The 19251-nt window shown below is 55.4% G+C and overlaps 1 protein-coding gene across 1 annotated transcript in view; it reads left to right on the forward strand.

Annotated features, from left to right (window-relative positions):
* The first annotated feature begins 16735 nt into the window (after window positions 1-16735).
* The window catches only part of Mdga1 (MAM domain containing glycosylphosphatidylinositol anchor 1), a 60893-nt gene continuing 58377 nt past the window's right edge, over window positions 16736-19251 (forward strand). The window contains 1 exon segment of the mRNA XM_047559571.1: window positions 16736-17911. Within this exon segment, the coding sequence (XP_047415527.1) occupies window positions 17845-17911 (67 nt within the window). The 5' untranslated portion in view covers window positions 16736-17844.

Genomic DNA, 19251 nt, shown 5'->3' on the forward strand with positions numbered 1-19251 from the left:
CTTTAAAAGAGGCATTGGGAATCCCAAAACCGTCTCTCACGCTGAACATGGGTTGCAGTCTCCCTTGAGTGTACGTCTACCTTCCTCAATAAACCTCTTCATCTCTAACTGGTGCGTGCTGAAATTTTCTTCCATCATATAAGCTAAGAAACCCACTGGTCCTGAGTCATTTCTCTAGCAGAACTCTTCAAACTTTTCTTTGGAGACACCTCCACCAGACCCTTTTGTTTTCTCATGCAAAAAGGGGGATTATAGCCAGTGTGGTGGCACATACCTATAATATCAATGGCTCAGGAGGCCGAGGCAGGAGAATTGCAAGTTCAAAGCCAACCTCAACAATTTAGCAAGGCCCTGAGATATTTAGCAAGACCCTGTCTCAAAACAAAAAGGACTGGAATGTGGCTCAGTGGTTAAACACCCTCTGGGTTCAATCTCTGATACCAAAAAAAAAAGGTCATCTCCTCGTACTTCTAAGTCCAGTGGTAAAAACTAACTGAAGACCATAGAGACCAAACAGGTGACAGCATCCAAGCCTCAGTCTTCCACAGAGGGAAGGCTAAAATGACCCCACCAGATAAAGAACTCCAAGCAACCCAGATGTTTACGGAGATAACGGGACATAGGATGGAATGACACACACCATCCACAGCCCTGTGATCAGTTACAGGAACAAGAACCATACCGCCCATCCTATCGAACGCCTTGCTCTGTTACGGATCTCTTTATCTATTTTACCAAAATTTCCTTTTCCCTCCCATCCCCATTGCCTGTGATTTTGATACAGGCATGTTTTTGATGATTCTGTTTGCAATTTATTGCACAGATTAGAGAATATGAGGTGGGATCATGGTGGAATTAGACAGAATGAACTTCCCCAGTTATCCTGCTGTAATTACTGGTATGAATTTGGATGGCTTCCCTCTGGGGAAAAGGAGGAGTAAGTTTTCATTGGGAGGAATAATTGCAGTATGTGAGGTAGCAGCAGGTTTTGCTGGTGCTCATCTCGAGAGGCAGGTGTAAGAATGGAAGAAGGGTGTGTACTGATGTGGACTGTAGTGGACACTTGTCCCTCTTCTTGGCTGCCCAGGGCTTTGAAACCGCCTTCCTTTGTTTGGGACCTCTGTATTTCACGTGTCTGCCTTGGGGAAGCCCACTTTCTGAGGTTCCTCTTTACACCAGGCATGTGATTCAGGTTGCACTAAACAGATGCGCCAGAAAAATCTCTGCAGAAGCCTGGTGTGCGTTTGGTGGCCGTAGCTAGAGCAAATGTGTTGCAGTGCCACTCGAGGCAGTCCTGCCCCTGAGACCTGGGCGAGAGGGTCCCTGCTGGGATCTGTGTTTCAGAGTGTCTTTCTCTGATCCTTTTTCAGCTGGCTCCTCCCAGCACGTCCCAAGGACATGCCTAACCAGAGCCACACCCCACTTCTACATCCTGATGCAACTCGGGACCAAATCCTCTGTTCAGATGGCCCACCCTCCTCTTCCAGGGCTCTTTCCTGCTCTGTCTTCTGAGGGTAGAACATGCTGTTGTCGTGGCCCCTAGAGCAGCCAAGGACAGAGCATTTGTGGACAAGTGGACGGAGCCTGGCTGTGGACAGGAGCACCCACCCACCAGCAGTGCTGAAGGGCAGAGGTCCACCCTTTGCACCATGTGTACAACACAATTTTGAGGAGTTAAGGATTCCTGCTCTAAACCTGACTTTCCTGTGTTATCAAGGTACACTTGTTAAGGTAGGAGAAGATATAGGAGACCCCGTTTTCCAAAAAGGCTGACTGTGGTGTCTGCAGTGGTGCATCTTGTCTCACTCGCTCTTCATACCTTTCTATTCCCCCACGAGAGGCAGTGCCTGCTTCCCTGCCCCCAGAGCTGGGCAGGACTTTGCTCCTGATGAATACCATGTGGCAGAGGCATCAGCACATGACTTGGGGCACTGGGTCCTGAAGGGCAATACAGCTCTGTTGGGGTCCCTTTTTTAGGGAACACCCACCTGCCATGCTGTGAGGAAGCCCAAAGTGGCACACACGAGGAGACACATGGAGAAGACGAAGGAGAAGAACTGAGGCCTCCCGCCAAAGGCCAGACCCGACATTACGGGAGGAGATCAGCCAATCAGGGCCAGGCTTCCTGATCCACAGAATGGTTCTATTAACTAAAGCATTAACAGTGTATCTAGGATGAGAGTAGTTCCAGAAGGCTCTCTAGGAGTATAATAAGCATTTGTCTTACACCAAATGAACTTATTTTGGCATCATAATTGGAACATTTTATTTCATAGATTGTTGACTCTATGACCTTTACACATTTTGGTACGTAGTATGGTGGGCCTTCATTTGTATTCTTGCCCTGGGTCCTGCAAAAGTCAGGCACCATCTCTCGTGTTCAGTGCCCAGTGTCACTAGGGTCAGCGCTTAGTTAGGGATGGAGAAAGATGTCCACAACAGCATGACCAGATTGTCATTTGGACACTGTTTCCAGCTGTGCTTTCCAGTCCCGTCTTCTGTGAGCCACCTAATCTCCTTTGTAAAGTTCTCTTCCTCCTAAAGCGGCCAGAGTGGTTTCTGTTGCTTGCAGCTTAGAAATTCGGATTCAAATGAAACTGGTTCCCTGTTATTTCACTTTGATTCAGTTCAGCAGACATTAATTGAGGATTTGCCACATCACTGGTCCTATTATGGGCAATGGTGATATAAAGATGAGTGAGATAGACTCTTATTAGATAATAATTGCTAACACTTACCAAGCACTTGGATTATGCCAGACACTGTGTTTAACTACTTAATGTGGTAGGTATTATTATCATTAGTCTCCAATTGGAGACAAGGAAACTGAGACTTAGAGAAGTTAAGTAACTTGATCAAGATCACACAGCTAGTAAATGGTGGAGCTGGAATTAGAACCTGCAGCCATCCCTCTGCAAAGAGACTGTGCTTAACCATCTGCCTCCAGGTGACATCTGTGCTTGGTGGGGGAACACATGGATAGTGTCATTATAATTTCCATGAGTTTTGGGTGTCCCTCTAGGAACATGGGAAAGAACACTTAGTGGAGATCCAGGAAGACTTCTGGGAAGAGACATCACCTGCACTGGGTCACTAGTGATTGGAGACTCTGTTGGACAAAGGGGGATGGGCGGGGCACTCCAGACTGTGGGAACTGCATGTGCACAGGGCCGGAGGAATGAACCGGCATGACTGGTCACATTGCAGGGAGTGGGTGGGAAGGAGCGGGTGGGAGGCAGGTCCAGATCCCAAGAGCATGGAGAACCAAGCACCGAGTGCTGAGCTGGAGTGAACTTGATCCTGGAGTCTATAGAACCGCACAGGGATTTCCAGTGAATCTGCTATTTGGAGATCTCTGTCAGAGCAGGGGGATGTCTGCAGGGTATGTGGGCTGGAAAAAGGAAGCTAATGGGACACCTTTGTGTAACCCAGGTAAGGAATGAGCAGGACCCCATGTCGCCATGCTGATGGGAAGAGGAAATGGACAGAAGGATGGAGAGAGAGAGAGAGAGAGAGAGAGAGAGAGAGAGATGGATGGAGGAGGTAGAGGCTGTACGACTTGGATGTGCATATTAAGAGGAAAGGAAGGGCTCAGGTTGGGTCCCAGGAGCCTGCTGGGTGGAGGAACGGTGAGCATTCAGGGAGATAAGAAATGCAGGAGGAAGAATGGGCTGTGTGTTAAGCAGAGAGGCGAGCAGCAACGCAGTAACGATGGCTACCAATCACCAAGCCAGGTAGGAGCAAGGGCTGACCTCCTGGGGACGCAGGGAAGATGCAGTGAGTTAATACACAGGATCGGCTTAGCATAGCCCTCTCACAAAGTAAGCATGCTGGAAGAGCCGGCTCTTAATTTCACTATTGTTAGCCTTGTTTTACTGACCAGGAAACCGGAGCAGAGAGAGCTGCTGGAACTTTCTGGGGTCACACAGCCAGGAAGGTAGACTTCAAGTCAGTGTTCCTACGCCACACCGTGCTGTCTGAGGTCACCTGAGGATGGATGGGGGTCAGAGACACTGGATGGGGTGAGCTCACCCTGGGGAAGGTGAGGGGATGGATATGGGGTTCCAGAGCTGAAACCCAGGGAACATTGGTAGTGCTGACCCCAGGCCCTTGGCCAACGGTGCTCCCTCTGGTCCTCCCTGGTACCCCCAACTCCAGCACACACCTGGTTGCCCCTGGAGAGCCATGAAGCAATAGATTCCCAATATTACTGTGTCCTGCCCAAGAGCCTCTGCTTCAGTCTTTCTGGAAGGGTTGAGGTCCTGTGCTAACCTCCAGAGATCCCGGAGCTCACAGTGAGTTTCCTCAGCCCAGGAAGGATGCTGAGTGTCCTCTGCTGACCAGTGAGGATAAATGTGGTACCTCTTAAAGGACTGTGGCAAAGATGACGTGAAGTAATGCTGTATTCCTGTTCCATAAAGCTCGGGCACTAGTATTATTTGTGCTCAGGTTGAAATCTCCAGGATTTAACACATTCCTGTGGAATAAATATCTGAAACAGAACATGCTGGTTCTGGTTCTGGTTCTGGCTTCCCTATGGGCAAGTCACTCAGAACCTCAGTTTTCTCATCTGGAGATCAGACACCTAGTCTCCATCTCACAGGTTCCCATGATTCCAGGAGCGAACATGCGACCGTACTTGGAGGACAGCGGTGCGCTCTGCCACTGGAATAGACAGCCACGTGCGGGGAAGGCGGCCGCTGACAGACTGGGAAAGGAGGTGGGAGGCAGCCTTGAACTGGGGAGGCGCTCAGCTCCTTGTCAGACAAGTGGGACAAGGTCAGGGGTGGCTGGGAGGATGGGAGCAGCCGTGGGCTGGCACTTGCTGGCCAGGCCCAGGAGGTACTGTTGAAGCTAATGGACTGTGACCTCCTCCACGCCCGTCCGCGCTCCTGCCTAGCTGTTTGGCATTCCTGGCGTGCACCCTGCCTGCATACGTGCCTCTGCACACGTGGATTTGCGTGTGCGTGGATATGCACGCTTGGCAGAGCCCCAGCTATCTGCTACGTGAACTCTGTCCTGACCTCTGCAGAGCAGTGGAGATAATTGGAGCATCTGTGGCACTGGATTTGGGGGGTCTATCCTGATATCTGTAAGCCAAGCATGCACCTGTGTGTCTCTGCGCTGTGGAGCAGTGCCAGTGAGTCACACTTGGAAGGATGACAGGCTGGTGGTGACGCTGGCTTTTCCCAAGGCATACACTGTTGGTGACCACGGTGGGGTGGGGTGGGGATGGCCTCTTGGCTGCTTCCTCCGTAGGTGGCAGCCACCTGACCTGTAGGGGCAGGTTTTCCTAGAGAAGGAATGTGGTGAGGGGAGGGTGGGCGAGGAGGAGGGAGGAGAGGTGTCCTCAGCTCCAGCAGCGCTGCAATGGTGTCCGGCTCCTCACGTCCATGTTTTCCTCCAGCACACAGTTCACTTTGGAGGGTGTGATTGGGGATGTGGTCAGTGGGAAGACTCCCTGCCAGGGCACTTGGAGGCAGGTGGGTGAAGACGCCCGGCCCACCTCCCCCACTGCAGGACTTCCTCTAGCTGGGTGTCCCCCGCCCTTAAAGCTAAGCCCTCCTTTGTGAAGGCTTCAGGGTCTCGCAGGGTGGCACTGCAGTCTCCGCTCCTGGCGTGCTCCCAGCTTGCAAGGACAGCTGCCCAGTAGCCCCAGGCAGCTCTGGGAGGGCCAGCAGGACACCAGCAACTGGGTCCTTCTCTGTTTTACATTGTAAATTCCTGGAGTTCCACTTGGTGTGGCCAAGACACCTGGGCCTGCCCAGTACAGTGGTGTGTTGGTGAGTTTAACAACCAGCTCTGGGGAAGGGCCCTGCCTGTCAACCGGCACGTGGACTCCAGATGGGTTGCCCCTGCTTGCCAGGGGCAGGAACTGGTCGGAGGACACGGTTGCCGATTCACCTCCATGAATCAGAAATGTGGACCCTCACATAGTAGGCCCTCCATATGTTAATGAATGAATATATAAAGGGAAGACAGAAGAACTGCTGGCTGGGGAATTGAACCCAGAGGCTGGAGCAATGGTGACCCATGGCTGGCGTTGGGTGGGGGAAGGCCTAGCCGCCAGCCGCAGGTCCCCGGTGCCGGGCTGCTTTGCATTCTCTCATAAATAACCTGTAATGCCGCTGAATGCGCTTTTCTTGTTGGGGTTTTTGTTTCTTCAATCACAACAAAAGCTGCACTAATGAGTTATTGGAAAAACCAAGCCCTGCTCCAGGCCAGAGAGGCTGTGCAGGCGGAGGGGGAGGTGCTGGGAGGCGGAGCGCTGCTCTGAGGAGCATCGCAAAGGGGAATGTAGAAAGCCCTAAGAGCTGGCGTGAGCCCAGGGCTTTGCAGTCCACAGAGACTGTCTCAACCTGACCGCGTAGGGCCTTTACTTCCCGCTATTGGAAGTGTTTCCACCTCAGGGCCTTTGCACTTATGGCTTCCCTTGCCTGGAACACCTTTGCTCCCAGATATTCCCTCTCACTTCACTCAGATCCTTGATTGAACGTTACTCATCAGAGATGCCTTCCCTGATGAACCTGCCTCCAGGGACATCACCCCTCGTTCTCCTCCCCTGGTCTTATTTTAATTCTGGTTTCAGAGCACCCATCGTAACGTGATGCCTCAGGTTGGGTTTCCCAGAAGCAGACCCCAAGGCAAAGGTTTGAGGGCAGGTGGCACTTGATGACTCCAGGAAACTCCACAAGAGAATGGGGGAATGATACGGGGGCCGCTGGCAAAGGGCGCGTTACCGATCAGTACCACTGTCACTGGGGCACTGTGGGAAGCAGTGTGGGACACCTTCTCAGAGACAGTCAGCCTGAGGAGGGGGGGACCTGAGCTGTGCAGCTCCCTGTGTGTCAGTGGCGGAGGCTGGGCGTCCCTGGCCTTCTGGCTGGGACATCAGCAGGCCAAGGAGCGGGCAGTTAGCAGTCAGTGTAGGCGCTAAAGCAAGGGCGAGGAAGATTCCATACCGTGCAGTCATTTTGTGGACTAAAATGGAACTGTCATCAGGGAAGATGTTGGTTGGGCTTGGTGCTGTGTCCTCCGCACCTTCAGCAGGACCTGGTAATTAAGAAACAGTGGTGGAGTGACAGATGCCTATTTCCAGATGAAGACAGCGAGGCTCAGAGACGTGCTCAAGACTGGATTTAGTGGTGCACACCTGTAACCCCAGCATGTTGGGAGGCTGAGACAGGAGGATCTCGAGTTCAAAGCCAGCCTCAGCAACTCAGCAAGGCCCTAAGCAACTCAGTGAGGCCCCGTTTCTAAATAAAATATAAAAAAGGACTGGGAATGTGGCTCAGTGGTTGAGTGCCCCTGGGCTCAATCCCTGGAAATGACAACACCACCAAATAGGATTTGTGCATACAAGAGGTGTTTACTGAGCACCTGCTTTGGGCCCATCCCTTCCAGCCTCAGGTTGCAATCCTGGGCTTCCTCGCGACACTCCCCTGGTGGAGGTGGGGCCTGAGGTGGGCCTTGCGACTCCACTCTTTACCTTACTCCTCTGGCTCCCACCTGACCTGACAGCGTGAGCAGCTTTGCTTGCCAGCGTGGGCTGCGCAGCCGGGGTCTGTGCTGCAGTGTCAGGCTTTCCTGTGTGACGGGAGACTTCCATCCCCTAGCCCATGGAAGGAGTCTGGTCAGGAAGTCCAGCCCTTCTTGTCTCCAGGTGCCTTGGATGTCGTGGAAGCCATGGGGACTCCCCACCCTGCTGGGTGTGAGGTTCAGGAGGTGAACATCTCCAGATGGGGAGGGAGGCAGGGCCTCCCAGCCTGAGAAGGCTCAGAGACTCCATACCCAGCTCAGTCGAGTCCCACTGGCCTGGAGTGACAGATGGGACTGTGGGCAGAGACTGGGCACCAAGTGCTGAGGTTCCTAGGTCTCCGGCCACTTGGAGCCATCGCAGTGCTACTCTGGAGACCTCGGAGCGTGTCCAGGACAGTGGGGCCTGCCAGGCCTGGCCCAGGGTGCAGGAGCCACAGGCATCTGAGTCAATTACCATGGCAACCACAAGGCCAAGGCCTCTTTTCCTGAACCCGAGATTCTTCGGTGACCTGGAGAATCCCCCCAAACATAACTAAGGCTGATTTTTCAGCAGTGTGGCAATTGGAGACTTGGGATTAGAATTTATTTGACTTGAAAAAATAAAACTGTATGACATTTATTGCATGCGGATGTTGCAGAGTAAATTCAAGCCCACTCCAGTGCAGAGGGACCTGAGGGCCTCAGATGAAGGGGCCAGAGCTGAAGGGCACGCCCAGGCCTCCTGCCCGCCAGAGGCCTGACCAGATGAAGCCAAATCCCAGGTCAGGCCCCCGACCGCCCGGAGCACCCAGAAGGCTGCAGGGGCAACAACAGAGGAACTTAATTTTTAAAAAAATATATTTGAAGATAACATTCATTTACCTCTAATTGTAAAAATAATACAGGCTGCTTGTAGAAAATCAGGGAGAAACAGAAATATATAAAGCCAGAAATGCAAATCACCCCTAATTCCATCACCCACGACAATCATTAAAATGGTATTAGTATTATCCATCTTTCGCATCTTTATTCTATACACAGAGTTTTACATAATCGAGGTCATATTAATATTATTTATAAAATGTATGTTCTACGTGGAAGACCGCCGGTCCCTGAGCTCGGCACGGTAAACAAAGGAGAAGCATGCACAATCATGCTCCCTCCCCAGGCACTCTCGAATTTATACTCAGTCAGCGAAGAATGGAGCAGGTTTCAACCCTGCTACCAAACAGCATCAGGATCCTGAAGAACGTACTTCACTCTCTCTCTCCTCAGTTTCTTCATCTGTAAAATGGGGTTATGAAACCTCAGTTCAGCCCCTCACAGCATGTGGAGGGCCACCTCTGGAAGTTCTTTCTCAATTGTAAAGGTATCGTTGGGCCATGTGGTGGAGCAGCATGAATCAGGAGTCCCAGCTGTTAGTATTCAATTTGCTGTGTGACTTTCAGGCAGATTCTTCGTTCCTCTGATCCTTAGCCATGCACTTAGTTTAATGAAGGACCAGACTCTGAATTCTAATAATAAAACGAATAATTCTTAGAGTGTTTAGCACATGCCAAGCACTTCTTGTGCATTTTCTCAATTAATCTAACAACTGTGAGGCTGGCACTCTTCTTTGGATGAGCAAACAGATACTGAGAAGTTAAGTGACTTGCCTATGGTTGCTGAGCTAGTGAGCAGTAGACCTAGGATTAAAATTAAGCACTCAGACCACTGCTATCCAATAAAGCACTGCTGGGATGATAGAAATGTCCCATATCTGTGCTGTCCAACACAGTAGCCACTGGCCACATGGGGCTGTTGAGCACTTGAAAAGTGGCCAGTGGGACTGAGAAACTGAATTCTAAAGTTAATTTATTTAAACTTAAATAGGTACTAGAGGCTATGTTAGCCAGTGCGGTTCTAGGATGTCAGATTTTTGACCTCCTGTGTGAGAGGCAGCATTAAGTGATGAAAAGCAAAGACTTTATAGACTGAAGCCAGATTTTGAGGTTGAAATGCCAGCCTTGCCACTTATTAGCTGTGTGGCTTGTGGGGAGTGACTAACCCTCTCTATTCCTCAATCCTCCCATCCCCAACAGATAAAGGCGGTTGTGAAGGCAAATGGGCTTTAGGCTGGGCATTTTATGGTTATGAAAATTTCACACACACACACACACACACACACACACACACACACACACACTCCTTCAGATATGCTCTGGGTTCAGGGATGAAAAGAGCAAGTGACAAACGGGCTGGACCATCCTCAAGAGGCGGAGTGGGCAGGTTCCTTCTGCTTATCCAGTCAGGCGCGATCTTCAAGGCCCCCGCGTCCTCTGGGCTAGGAGGCGTGGAGGGTCCCCGAGGAGAGCAGAGAACCAGATAATGAGACGAGTTAATCCAAAGGGCAGCGAGTCCCCGGGGCTCAGGGCTCGTGGCGCGTCCCGGAGCGCGGCGGGGGCGGCCGGGGTACGAGAGCATCCTGCGGAGGTGGGGACCCGGCGGGGAGGGACCGGGACGAGGGCGCAGACCGGAGCCGGGGGCGGGGGGAGAGACGGAGCGGAGGCGGTGACGCCAGCTTGTCCTGAGGTCGGGTCGCGGCACAGGGGGCGGCACCGGGGCCACCACACCGCGCGCCGGGGTGGCAGGTGGGCGCGATTCGCGTCTCAGTCTATGGGAATGGCGCCCCCTGCAGTTTCTGCCGCGCAGCAGCCTCGTGTGTGCGTGTGTATGTGTGTGTGTGTGTGTGTGTGTGTGTGTGTGTGTCACACGCCCCCAAACCCATCCCATATTTCCTCCCTGTCCCCTTTACTGGGATCAAAAAGGGGATCCTGAAGGAAGGCGAACTGCCCGAAAAGAGAGCCAGGACAATCTCAGGCCCTGTCCCTGGGGTCAGCCCAACCCCAGGGCTGCCGGTGACCTCGCCCCGCTTGCCCTCCCAGTCCTGCCAGTCCTTTCAGGCTGGGGACATTTGATCCTGCTTCTCCGAGAGCCTCAGGGGAGCCGGCGGGAAAGGCCTGCTCAGCAGAACCCGAGCTGCCCCTGGTGCGGCTGGGCCAGGGCTGCGCCCAGGACGAGCCCCTGCCACCGTGCGGCCGCACACTTTCCCACCTCCAGGCCCTGGTGGCACCCTACAAGGCGGCGACCCGGGGGTCTCGGCCCCCTGCGCCTGTTTCCCCGGGTTTTCCCAGGGCCGCCCTGGCTGTCCCTTCCCCTTCCTGAGAATGCGCTTGGCCTCGCCTGCGCCTAACTCGAGTATTCTTCCCGTGCAGTCATGGTTTCTGTTTGTCCCTGCGCTCCATATTGTCTGGGTGATTTGGTCCTTACGCTGATCATTTAGGGCTTGCCGGAAGCCTACTTTTGCTTGAGTTAGTCAGTGTAACCCACTGGGTTCGTTTTAATGAGCATACATCAAATGACAACTGTGTGCTTAGCCTGGCACCGCATGCTGTGTTTCCAAAGTGAGTGGGACACCCACCCTGCCCTTGAGCTCATGGGGACAGAGCACAGCACCGCACCAATGCTGCTGACCCAACACCAGGGGCAGGGGTGACATCCAGGAGGCTGGAGTAGCAGGTGGGGGTTTTCAAGGAGCAGCTGATCTCCAGCAGCTCTGCATCCCCAGGGGCCAACAGTGCCTCCCCAGGAGAGGCCTGCGATGGAGGCCAGGACCTGCTTCCCGGTGGGGTGGGGCCTGGCCCCCAGAGAGAGCGGCCAGCTTCCCTGTGGGCGCTGACGGCTGCCAGCTTCACAGCCTTGCCTTCAAACAGGCCTGGTTCCCAGGAGCCCAGAGACATTTGCATTAGGAGAAAATATCCAAATAAAACATTGGGCTGCTTCCCTTGGGCTTGGCTGCAACCTGGAAGGCGGGAGGCGACCAGGCCTACCGGGTAGGAAACAGTCTCACAGTGAGAACGGGGAGGTCAGAGCAGCCAGCCCAGGGCCATTACGGTGCCCCGTCCTCTTAGCCCCTGCCCTGAGGTGAAGGCTTCCTTACCGTGATGGTGTTTGTCTAGATCTGGCTCCGGTTTCACACCAGGATCTAGAACCCTCTACTGGTTGTCTCCACCCTCAGGCTGGGTCGTGTCTCCTCCATCAGACTAGGATTCCCTGAGAACACGGCTGTCCCCGAGGCTGGTGCTCCCTGTGCCTTTACTTGTTGAATGTACCCTGCGCAATAGGGTGTCAGTATGGCATAGGAATAATGGCCGACTGGATACATATTTGTTAAAGGAATGATAAGGAAGAAAATTCGGTTTCCCCAGACCATTTGCCCACTTCCCAGACCCACTCAGGGGCAAAGCGCAGCCTGGTAAATCAGTGTGCCTTCCTCCTGCTCACAGGGGGAAGACCATATATTTATTTTAAGTCGGTGTTAAAATTACTTCTGATCTACTGAACCATCAGTTCAAAAAAGGTTAAACAAAACTTCCCCTGTTCCAACATCAGTGTGGACAAAGGGCGCTGGGGGAGCTCAGGTGACCCTCCCTAGGAAACGGTGGCAATTGGATCTCAGGTGCTGGAGGCAATCTTAGAGGTGGTCTCGGTGCTGTCCTGGTGGAAACGAGAGTTTGGAGCCCCGAGGGAGGAAGGGCACGTGGTTGACATGGTGGATGCAGGGTGCACTCGTGATGTGGTGGCCAGAAAGAGAGGAGGGATTCCTCTGTATCCTTGTCCCTTATTTATCTCCTCCCCAAATCAGTCTAGAGCCCGTCTCTTCCATCTCTTGCTGCTCAGCCCGTCAGTGAATATCTCTTGGCCTCAGTTTTCACATCTGTAAAATGGAGGGGTCACATGCTTTAACTTACCTCTTAGGCACAAGTGACCCAGTAAGATAACAGACACAGAATTCCTCGGGAAGTTCAAATGCTAGGGCACCTTTGGTAATGACTGAAAAACAATTTACAAGAGAATCCAAGTAAACCAGCCTTTCGAGCACAGGCACGGTTCCCAGACTCACTGTCTGGCCCCATCAGTATTCATTTATCAGTTCATATGATGAGCATTTATTGGGCACCCACTGAGTGCCAGGTGCTGGGACACTGTGGTTCCCCCTTTAATCTACTGCTCACACAGCAGTCATCCTGTGCCTGCTAAATTAAAGTCAGATCCCTCCCTGGTTCGGCTCAAGACCACCACAGCTCCCATCTCATTCAGAGTAAAATCCAATGTGCTGCAATAACCCTAAGGCTCAAATGACTAGCTCCCTAAACCTCTTCGATCCCAGCCCCTACTACTGTTCCCTCATCTGCTCAGCTGTAGCCATGTCCTCCTCACTGCCACAGGACCTTTGCACTTGCTGTCTTCTCTCCCTGCAGATGTTGGCCCCAGATGTTGGCCTGGCTCCATCCCTCACCTTTTTAAGGACATGACTCAAATATTAGTGTAGCCTTCTCTGGATGTCCTCTCTAACATCTCAGCTCTTGCAGTTCCCACTTCTCTTCCTAGCTTTAATGGTCTCTTCAACTCACCTTATTCTCTACTACTTTCTTTCCTTCCTTGTGATGTCTATTGTCTGTCTCTTCATTAAACTACAACCTTGGTGAAGCAAGGATCTTGTCTGTCTTATTCACGTTGAATTCACAGTACCTAGAGCAGTGCCTAGCACATAGTAGGTGCTCATTAAATAGTTGTTCAATGAATGAGTGATGAGCATATGGACAAGTTCCCTGCCTCCCAAGAAGCCAGAGGGCTGCCTGGGTAGCGGGGAGGAGTGCCTGGTGGGGGCTACAGACCCCGGGTGGTAGAAGTCCACAGGCGTGGGGGCAGGGCTTTCAAGGGTATCACTGCAGGATTGGATCATCACTAGTCTTAAGCTGCACAATTTATAACAGGAGTTAACTGCTTACTAATTAGCAGCTGGAGCCATTAATTGGCTATTTGTTAGAGCCCGAATTAATAAACTAGTCTTTCAGTGGGGTCATAACTCTCCCGGTTCCTCATCCCCAGGCAGCCCTCTCCCGTGAACAGAAAGTGTCTTGCTCTGCGATGGAATCAATACCTGCCGCCGTATGATTTTCAGAGACAATCTCCCTCGCTGGGCACCGACAGCACCATGGCAGACTCACTCTCTCGCCCTCTCTCCTCTTCCAGGCTCTGACTCACCCAGAAGAGCAAGCAGCGGGAGAGGGGAGAACGCTCTAGTAACAGTTTTATAACCGAAGCCGGCAGCTGCCCTGCTTGGCCGGGCTGGGCTCCGGTTCCCTGGCCTATCACTCAACCCCTCCGCTAGTGGCTAGTTCCTGACACCGCTTGGCGCCCAAGTGCTGGGCTTTCTCTGAGGCAAAAGATTGGGGTTTTTCTTCAGTGGGAAGTGGCTGTAGAGTGTCTGGGTGGACAGAGGTGCAGCCCTCTGGTTGCTGCCCCTGAGCCTCCAGGCCACGTGCTCAGTCCCCTCCTGGGCCTTGAGGCCCCCTCAGGAGCTCCTCAGAGCTCAGGGTCTAGCTCTGGGGCCCCATCCTACTCTTAACAGCCCCATTTGGGATCCAGGGAGTTGCTCCTGTGTGTGAAGAGAGCAGGAAAACTTGAGATTGCTCCTAGAACCTAGGCCCTCACCACGTCTCCTGGACACAGAACAGTGGGAAAGAGCAGGGTCACCCAGCCAAGCCGCCTAGGTCCAAGCCCAGTCTGGTCACTGAGCAGCTGGGTGAGTCATGAGGATTAAATAGTTGATACACAGGACCGTGCCTGATGCGCGGTGCCAGCTGTGGTTACCCTCCGTTCTCTCAACCGTTCCAGGAGATTGAGATCCTAACTCCCGCAGGACAGGGGAAGCTGAGGCCTAGAGAGGTCAGGACAGGAACACAGGGCTGCCAGCTCCCATGGGAGTGCGCCTTCCCCTCTCAGTGGCTGCCCACCATTCTGCCACACAGGGCTCTCTGGGCAGCAGCAGGCAGGACACACTTGGGGGAGGAAACGACCAAATTCACAGGCGCACACCAAGGGGCTGTCAGGTAGTTACACTGCGCACAGTGAGCTGCAGAGTATTCACAAGTGGATCAGCGACAGCAAACATTCAATCCCAGCCTGCCTCGAGCTTGGACCTCTCCTCCAAGCCAGCTGTGCTCAGAGAGGGCAAACTTAAGAGAAAGTCAGCAGAGTCATTCAACTCAGGATGGGCAAAGCCAGAAGAGCGAGGCACGGCGGTCACTCCCTAAGAGCTTCCCTGAGGAGCTGGGGATTTCTAGAAACCTTCTAAGAGTGGGAAGAGGATAATAAATGAAGTCATTCCTCATCACTCCCTTAATTGGTGGGGTGCCACTTCCTTTTCAGAACGAGTGGGCTAGGTGGGTAGGAAGACGAATGCTGGCTTTCTATCTCTGGGGAGCAGAAAATGAATTTTTTCCCTCTTTGGGGTAATGGGAGGTGGAGAGAAGAAAGGATGGTTACATTGAGGGGAACCTAGGTCTGTGGTTTCTGGCCTATGATGGACATCATTCATGAACTCATTCAACAATCTTCAGCTGGCCTTCGCTGGGTGAACAGCACTAACTTTCTTTTGGACCCCCCGTCTTCAGCCTTCGACCTACGGAAAGGGAGAGGAGGTGGAGGGGAGAAGCTACAGGAGACTCAATAAGCCGGGGTAGTCGGGGCGGAGGGTGTCTTCAAATGTTCTCGGACTTCCTGAGATGGAGAAAGGGGAGCTGAGGTGTCAACCGATGGCGCCCCTCCCATGCCACAAGTCATGACCCCACACTTTCTCCTTTCCCCTGGAGGGTCAGAGGAGAAGGAACCCAGCAGGAACGAACCTGGGGAAGAAGTGGTTTATTAAGATTTTAAAATGTATGCTTTGATTTACATGCAGAAGAATTAGCCCTTTTTTGGCATACGGGTCTTTGAGTTTTGACAAATGCATGGAGTCGTGGAATCACCATCGCAGTCGAGATACCCAGCAGTTCCGCGGGGTGAGGGGAGGAGGGTTTGTAATCTCCCGGTTCGTTGTAGCTGCTGCGGTTGTCCGCGCTCCCACGGGCCGCTCTAACACAATCCCTGCGCACACGCCGAGATAAATAACGGCGACAGGTGGAGCAGGTGAGATTAGCAGGACAGGGGTGGGGGACCGCGATCGGAGGCACCGGAAGGCCGCCCGCCTGTCTTGCCAGCCTACGCCCCTCCCCGAGGGCGTTTGGGAGGAGCGCTCTCCCCGCCGCTGCCTCCGAAGGGCCGGGTTGAGGCAGCGGAGACCGGGAGAGCCGGACTCGGGTGGCTGGAGTAGGGCCCGGGCTTGGCTGCCGGAAAGGCGTGAGCCCCTGGGGCGCTTGGGGGCGCCTAAGGTCCCAAGGGGAGGCAGGATGGGGAGAGGGGCGAACTGAGAACAGGCGGTGGCCTGGGGTGCTCCGGCAGAGGGGTCCTGCGGGCAAACCTGTTGGCAACCTGTGGGCCGCGGCAAGGGCAGGAGCTCTAAGCGCGCCCTCTCCACCCGCGGCTCCGCCAGCTGCTCTGGCAGCGGCCTCAGCTCCTGACGCGGGGAGACGCCGAGGCCTGGAAAGGGGCTAGGGCTCGGCCGAGGGTGGAGGGTACTCCCGAGCCGGGCAGACAGTCCTGCAGACCTTCAGCAGGCTGCCGGCTCTGGCGCCTGAAGGACCCTAGGAGCCTCAGGAACCCGGCCTTTCCCTCGGATCCCCGTTTCCTTCCCGCCTCCCAAAAGTGCAAAACATTTGTGAAGTGTGCAGTGTCCTGCTGGCTTGGGTCCCCGGAGCGAGCGGCCGCGCTTGCCCGCGAGCGTGCTGGGATCGCAGCACCCGGCTTGGGCAGCCAGTCTGGGTGTGCAAGGGCGGGCGAAGAGCGAGTGTGCGAGCGCGCGGCTGCAGAGCCCGCGCCGAAACCCAGGTCCCTCCGCCACTGTCCTCGGGATAGATGGATCCATTTCTGCTTTCTGACATTTTCCTGCCGGGGGCTGGGGGGAAGCGAGGGAGGGGGGAAAGGGGGAGGGGGAGGGGAGGGGAGGACGGGGGTAGTGGGGGAGAGAGAAAGAGAGAGAGAAAGAGAGCGAGCGAGCGCAGGCAGCCTGCTTCCCCCAGCCCTGTTTTGTTTTCTCTAATTGGTCCTGGGGGAGGCGAGGAAATTGGACAGAGGCTGGGCCGGGCGAGCTGGGCTGCCTTTAATTGGCTCCTTTTTTTAAACTGGAGGGGAATCAACAGGAGAGCGAGCGACAAAGGGTGGGAGAGCGAGAGACCGAACGGGGAGACGCGGGGAGGAGGGAGGAGAGAGCGGGAGGGAGGGAGAGAGGGAGGGAGGCGGGGGGAGCGCGGAATGAAAAGCTCCGAGGGGCGAAAAAGCAGCACAGCGAAGCCCAAGTTGCCGAGCGAGCGGAGCGCTCCCGCGGCCCGGAGCCAGCGGCCGCCGCGCCCGCAGCCCGGCCCGGCCCCGCCCGATCAAGGCCCCCGCTGGCCGAGGCCGCCGGGCGGGGGCGGGGACGATCAACTTGGGGCGCGGCGCAGCCCCGCTCTCCCGAGAGCGCGGAGCCGGGGAGCGCCACGGCCGCGGCCAGACGGCGGGAGCGGAGCGCAGCGAGCGGAGGCGGCCAGCTGCGCCCGCGCCGCAGCCCCGGCCTCGGCGAGAGCGCGAATATTTTTTCAAACGACTCAAACTTTCCTCCCTTCCCCGCTTTCTGGGGTCCCTCTTGCCTGGAATTGCTCTTCAGATTCCCGCGGGGCGCCGGGGCACGATTCCTCCCTCGGGTGCCTCGGCGGCTCGGCTAACTTCGCGGACCCAAGGACCGTGGCGCTCTGCCGGTGGCCGAACCCAGCCCGCGCTGCCACTCCGCTCAAGAGGGCCAGGACTGGGGTTCCTCTGCAGCTGGCAGGTGCGCAGCCTGGCCCCCTTAGGTCGGGCCGCTGAGCTCTCAGCACCCGGTGCAGGACTGGAGACAGCGAATTAAGCCAGCGGAACCCGGGTCTCCCTGCCCCCGCTCCGCGGAGGGGCGTCCCCTGGGCGGGGAAACGACAAGTTTGTCAGTCGTCGGTGGCCTGTTGGAGCCAAGCGCCGCCGCCGCAGCAGAGAGGTCCTTGGCGCCCAGCACCCTCAGCGGACAGCCCTGGGGACGCGGGGCGGCTCGGCGACCGAGCTTCTTGGGCCGGGGCGCTGGCTGCTGCGCCGGGCGCGCCGAAGCACCCGGGGCCCGGCCAGCGCCCCCTGCGTCCCCATCAGTGCAGCGGCCCCGCCGGAGAAACCCGGGTCGCCGCCGCCGCCACCGCCTACTCCTCAGTCTCCTGGTCGCCGCCCTCTCCGTCGCCTCTCAGGGAAAGGGGGGGACATAGGGGGCGTCGCGGGGCCCCGGCGGATGAGCCCCCCGCCGCCTCTCGGGCTGCGCCGCCTCGCGGGGATGAAGCACCGGCCGTGAAGATGGAGGTGACCTGCCTTCTACTTCTGGCGCTGATCCCCTTCCACTGTCGGGGACAAGGAGTCTACGGTAAGAGCCCGCGTCCCACTCCACGCTGGCTGAGCCCCGCGCGGAAACTTTGCAAGAGGCGCAAAGCGCGCGCTGCCGGGGTTTGGTGGAGACCTAGGCTCGGACTCTGGAGTGGATGCCCGCGTCCCCGCCCTCTCCTGAGCGCGAGGAGACCGAGCTAGCTGCTTTGGAGCATTGGGACCGGTCGTAGGGTCTGGCGTGAAGCTGGGGATGCCAGGGGGAGGTACTCACTTTTCCAAACCCTGCTAGGGGCGGGAGTGACTTGCGAACCCTTGAGAGAATCCAAAGGGCTCAGGGAGACCCAAAGAGACCCCAAGTACAGGGCGGGGGCAGAGACTTACACCAAAGCCTCATCCTCTCCAGGCTCGGCCTCCTAAGTGGAAACGAGCGATGCATGATCCGGAGTTGCGCGCTGCTTGCGGGCGAGCTGCTTGCCAGCGCCGCGGCCGGGCGGCGGGCTCGCCTTCTTCCCCGCAATCGCTGCGGCTTCGCGTCTTCTACTCGTTCTTACAGTCTGAGTGGATGCGGGCATCCCCTGGCTCCGGCGTCTACGACCCCGGCATCCCTTCTCAGACCTCTCCAGAGCCAGTTCCTGTGTCTGGCTCCCAGGAACAAAACGCCAGCCGCACCTTCCTTCATCCTGCGAGCACACAGAGACACATTCAGCCACCGTCCCCAGGAAACGCAAACCCGGCACGCACCCATCCGGCTACGTGTCCAAACTCTACCTCCTGTCACGCAGCTTTGCTCTCGCGTCCCCACGCCACGCTCAGAGAAACAAGGGTGATTCTAGTTACCCCTGCCCCATTCCATATTGTGGGGTTTCCCGGGGAAGGCCCCAAGCTCAGGCATCATCTCTTCAGGGACATCCAGGCTCAACCCTCCAGCAGGGCTGAGACCCCACAGCAAGGAAAGTCCGTTTCCAGGGCCCATGGCTCTTTCTTGCCTTCTTCTGACTATAGGGTGGTCTTTGTAGGTCACTTTTTAATGATGTGCAGCTGGGGGCAAGAATCTCTCTTTTTCTGGGGTGCAGGGCCTAATTATTCCTGTTTAGATCTGGTGGAGTTGGACCTGTCCTATGTAGGGTGGCAGGGGCAGTGTCCCCTGGATGCTTCAGGTGCTGGTGCTAAGTACTTTCTTCTGAAGTGGCCCTGCTCCATCTGCCTGTGCCTGTCAAGAAAAAGGGGTATCTTCAGGGTGTCCAGGAGATGGCATGATCTTGGCCCTCCACAGAGAGCTGGCCTGGGCTTAATTCCTGGATGAGGCTTGGCCAGGCATCTGGCCAAACTCTGATTCTTAATCAGTTTGTGTTTCCTACTGCCACCACCCCCCACAGGCCA

Source organism: Sciurus carolinensis, chromosome 7 (genome assembly GCF_902686445.1).
Source record: "Sciurus carolinensis chromosome 7, mSciCar1.2, whole genome shotgun sequence".
In the NCBI taxonomy this organism is placed as follows: domain Eukaryota; kingdom Metazoa; phylum Chordata; class Mammalia; order Rodentia; family Sciuridae; genus Sciurus; species Sciurus carolinensis.